General features: G+C 37.6%; 1 protein-coding gene across 1 annotated transcript; it reads right to left on the reverse strand.

Moving 5' to 3' along the window:
* Positions 1 to 1,753: 1,753 nt before the first annotated feature.
* Positions 1,754 to 3,365, reverse strand: LOC308492333 (olfactory receptor 8G1-like; the record flags this gene model as incomplete). The annotated part of the gene is given in 4 exon segments (XM_081037186.1): positions 1,754 to 2,002; positions 2,005 to 2,393; positions 2,396 to 2,501; positions 3,360 to 3,365. Coding segments are annotated over 4 exon segments (750 nt in total).
* Between the last annotated feature and the right edge of the window lie 1,740 nt (positions 3,366 to 5,105).

Here is a 5,105-nt window from a genome sequence, read left to right on the forward strand (position 1 = left end):
GGGAGTGTCTCTGCGGTTGTAATTGCCCAGCACTAGGCAGGCCAGAAAGAGTGGGAGCTGGGGATTTAGGTGTCTTCTCTTTCCCAGCCCAGCAGTATCACACTATTCTCAGCCTCTTCCCTGGGTCAGAACTGCCAGCCGGGTCTTCCCAGATCCTGAGCACTATGGCTTCTCTGTAATCTGAACTCCTCAGTTTAGGGGCCAGCTTGAGTCTCGGGAAGGGTGAGGGTAAGATTGGGACAGTGTGTTAGGGGCCCAGGTATGGTTTTTATGTCTTTTGTCCGACCTAGAACCCATCTAGAGGTGTCAGCTGAGGTTACTGCCTCAATTGCTGGATATGCTGCTCTCTTGGCAGGAGAGATCAGTTGTGGGATGCAGGGAAAGAGCTCACCTCCTGGCTCTTGCAGTCTCTGTTATATCCTGGGACCCCCTGCGTAGCCATGTATGCGGGCCCACAGGCTGATCTCCACTGTGCTCCCTTCCATCTTCCCATGCTTTCCCAATTTGCCCACCTTCAAGTAATTCTCATACAAGTCTCTTAGCTGTTCTGTGTTATGAGCAAAGAGTCCTTAGATGGGTTATAGATGTTTAATTTGGGGTAAGTTCTGGAGGAGAACTCAAGAAGACCACCTCGTTACCGCCATTGTTATGACGTCCTTTAAATTGTTTTTGAGTCTCTAATATTGCATGTGGATTCAAGAATAAATTAGACTTGCTTCAGGGAATTCTTTGTTATTCACAGGATTTAATAATTTAAGGAATGAGATATTCCCTACTTACCACACCTGTGTTGGTATTTGCCCCAGAAGGTACTCGGAACTAGTATTTCTTATTCCTTGCATAGAAACAGCTAAGGATATTAACAGTTCTGTGAAAGATCCTTCAAGAATCCTCCAAACTTACACTTAATTGATTTGAACTGTAACCTAAAAAGCCATCCATAACACTTGAAGAGGTTACTAAGTGAAGACTGTGTTGGATACATACTGATTTTCATATAAATATTTTGTAGGGAGTGGAATATATAAATATCAAAAAATTATCGAGGACCTAATGGTTAGCAGACATTCTGCTACCTGGAAATAGAGCAGTGATCCATATGTATAGGGATTAACCTTATGGAGATTCAAGTCCAGTGTGGATTTGGACAATAAACAAACCATCACAAACTAAAATCAAAGATGTCAAATAGGGGGATATTGGGTTGGGCACAATAACAATACATGCATGAGTCTATGATTCATATTTTAAAGTTCTAATTAGGTTTGTTAAGTAAGAAATAGAGAAAATAACTTAGAAAAAGAAGGTGTGGGGTGAAATACGGCAAGAAAGGGACTTTTCTAGACTCAAGATGTGCAAATACTAAAGAGCACAGTCATCATATTGCTATGTTTTTTTGTGTTTTCGGGCCACATAGAAGAAAGGAGCTTGCTAACCACTGCTAGAAGATATTTTATTATGTCTGAGGACTGAGTTTTTATCAATTGTATGGAAGAAAAAGAAATGAGGTGATGGTGATGGCACTACTGGGTTCACATATCCAGGTCATTTTTAGTATTTCTTCTAATCTGTTTTTCAGTGATACTTAAACAGAGAGAAATGGCATAAAAATGTCATAGGAATGGGAAATAGTGTCAATAGAATCCCACTAAATGAGAATATATGTTGACAGATGAGCTAAAATTAAACATATCAATTCACAATATAGTAACCGGTGACTTAGACAAATAAATTATCCTCATATTATTTCTGCTCAGAAGAATATTTTTCTGTCTAGCATTTTCTTCATGGCAACAGTGACATCTTTGTTCCTCAGGCTGTAGATCAGGGCATTTAGTAAGGGCACAATAATAGCATAAAACACAGAGGACACTTTCTTGTGGTCCATGGAGCTCACAGATGATGGCTGCAGGTACATATATGCCGCAGATCCAAAGAAAACAGCAACAGCCAAGATGTGGGAGCTGCAAGTGCTGACGGCTTTGGACTTGCCCTTGGTGGAGTGCATATGGCAATGGTGAAGATGTAGGAGTTAAGGATGGTTAAGCAAGGGGCAAGGATGTTAATCACACTAAAGATTAAAATCAGTAATTTGTTGGCATAGGTACTAGAACAGGAGAGTTTGAATAGGGGAAGAAGATCACAGAAATAATGATTGATCACATAAAATTTGCAGTAATGAATCCTAAACAGGCAGCCTGTATGAACAAATGCACAAACCAGGCCTGTGATATACACCCCCAAAATCAGGGAGAAACAGGCCTTATGGGTCATGATGACATTATAAAGCAAGGGACTACAGATGGCAACATAGCCGTCATATGCCATTACAGCCAACATATAACACTCTGAGACGGCAAAAACGAGGGTGACATAGAGCTGGATCATGCATCAGGGTAGGAGGTGATGTTCTCGGTCACAAAGTTCACCAGCATTTTGGGGGTAATGACAGTGGAAAGGCAGAAATCAATTAAGTTCACAAACTTGTTCCAACGATGTTGCTAACCTTTTTTGATATCAGAGGGATTATTCATTATGAATTTTTACTCACTGGACAAACAGTTCACCGGTTTTACTATTTGAAAGTGCTAAAAAGGACACGTGAAAAAGTTAGATGAAAACGACCTGAACTTTTTGCCACCAATTCATGGCTCTTGCATCACGACAATGCACCAGCTCACACAGCACTGTCTGTGAGGGAGTTTTTAGCCAGTAAACAAATAACTGTATTGGAACACCCTCCCTACTCACCTGATTTAGCCCCAAACAACTTCTTTCTTTACCCAAAGATAAAGGAAATATTGAAAGGAAAACATTTTGATGACATTCAGGACATCAAGGGTAACACGATGACAGCTCTGATGGCCATTCCAGAAAAAGAGTTCCAAAATTGCTTTAAAGGGTGGACAAAGCACGGGCATCAGTGCATAGCTTCCCAAGGGGAGTACTTCGAAGGTGACTGTAGTGATATTCAGCGATGAGGTATGTGACACTTTTTCTAGAATGAGTTCACAAACTTGATTGTCAAGGCTTGTATGTCTCCAAGAGAGTAAAATAAAACTAGCGGCTTGAAACTATGGGGAGAAATATTTGGTTTCACAACAAAGATGAACATTCTGATAGTCATACATATCCTGCTTATAGTCAGAAATATTTGAACACAGCCTGAATAAGTAATTACTTAGCAGGTATTGTTTAAGGACACAAGCACCTGATGGGTGATTGGGTTAAATTATCTTTAACATCTTTTCCAGTTTCAAGATTCTACAATTCTAATGGGCCCTAATATGAAGTTAGACAGTTGTGGATGCAAACCTCAACTCCACTCCATACCTACTATGTGATTTAGGGATACTTACATCCATTCTCTAACCCTCTGTAAAACAAAAACGCTAATATCTAACTCATATGAAAACTAAGTTAAATCATGGCAACAAGATGCTTAACACAGTTTGTGGCTTTCATCAGAACTTAATAAATGTCAATATTGTCTTAATTTTACTCTGTTGAGTTTCTATTTAATGTGTCTTTTATTTAACCATCATTTTCATTCTGAAGTTTTAAATTTTTTCCTTATCATATCTTATTATTGCTCTTTTCTACATGAATACGTACAATAATGCAGGAATTTGGCATATTTTACTGAATATTAACCTCCTAAAATCATCAATATTTCCCATGATCTCCAAATAAATTCTCTGTCATTTAAAGATTTGTGTCATCTGGCAACAAAAGGAAAGATTTCTTTTTTTATGTCCCAAGTATCGTATGATTTGGCTATTTCACAAAATAGCATTTGGTAGCCTCTCTTCATTGACTCATCATATTCCTTCAGCTTTTCTTTTATTCTATCCTTCCTGTCCTATGGAATCTGTTCAGTAGTTAGGGAACTTTAGTTAAGAGCTTTAATAAAGAAAGCCCTGGTTAATAATACCTTTTTTACATGTCCATGAATACATTTCTTATGTATACATTTAGGAGGTACCTAATTCTGTATTATTATGAGTTATGACTGGTTTTTCTTCTGTACTAAGCTGAAAGTTATTTAACAGTGCTTGGCACAGTGCTTTCCATGTAGCAAGTCTCAATAAATATGTTTTTTAATAAAAATTATTGAAATAAGGTTAAAGATAAGTTAACATAGACTCACTATAAGTGAACGAAGTTCTCATGCTGCCTGAGTTGAACTGAGTGACAAAGAAGTGTTTACCACAATTTTATTCAGGAGGGGAAGGGAGATGATAAAGGAACCTTTGCTCATCAAGAACTGTGAATATTAGATAACGTCAGTCAGGAACATATGAATAACTATGTGCATCTCTAAATTCATTGGGAGAGAGCTTGAGTAGTACAACCTAAATTTTAAAATTTAAGTACTGGGACTAAAACATACTCCTCAAAATTTCAGGGCTGTGTATTTTTTTCTCCATTTCTCTGAAAGGAAAAATAATTCTGATGATGCTGGTGGATAGTTTTGAGTACTATCCACCTTGACTCCTTGGTGCTGAAGGAGTCATAGCCTAAAAGTCTCTGTGACAATAATTTTGAGTCACTCGTTTGATTTCTGATGAAAACTGTGGCCCTCTGCAAAGGCTGGTTAATGTGATATGATGATTTCATACTCTGTGTATTTATGGTAACAGCATGATTAGGAATGAATAAGGACAATGACCTCCCACTAGAATCTTATCCCCCAGTATAAACTCTGGGGAAAAGAAACAATTGAAATTTTTTCTTTCTCCCATTGGCTCTCAATGTTTATAGTGTCGCATAGGTGTGAGTCATCATTTTTTTGTACTATGGATTGACATAAACGTGATAGATTTGGTTAGAGCTTCAGTGAATTTCATGCCAAGCTATTTAAAAGTTTAAAATTTCAGTAAAGTTTGAAGACATACACTAAAGGAATTTTCTAAAGTGATTTTACATAAGGGGAAGAAAATCAGGGGAAATTTATTTATGCAAGATTTGAAAATTTTTATTTTCATTCACTTCTAAGTATATTTAGGTATCATGGTATACTCATAAAACAATAATATTTGGAATATTTTACTTTCGGGGGGGTGAATGAACATTTGCTAAATATTGCCACAAACGTATTGGAA

The sequence above is a fragment of the Rhinolophus hipposideros genome, assembly GCF_964194185.1.
Source record: "Rhinolophus hipposideros genome assembly, chromosome: 24".
Lineage (NCBI taxonomy): Eukaryota > Metazoa > Chordata > Mammalia > Chiroptera > Rhinolophidae > Rhinolophus > Rhinolophus hipposideros.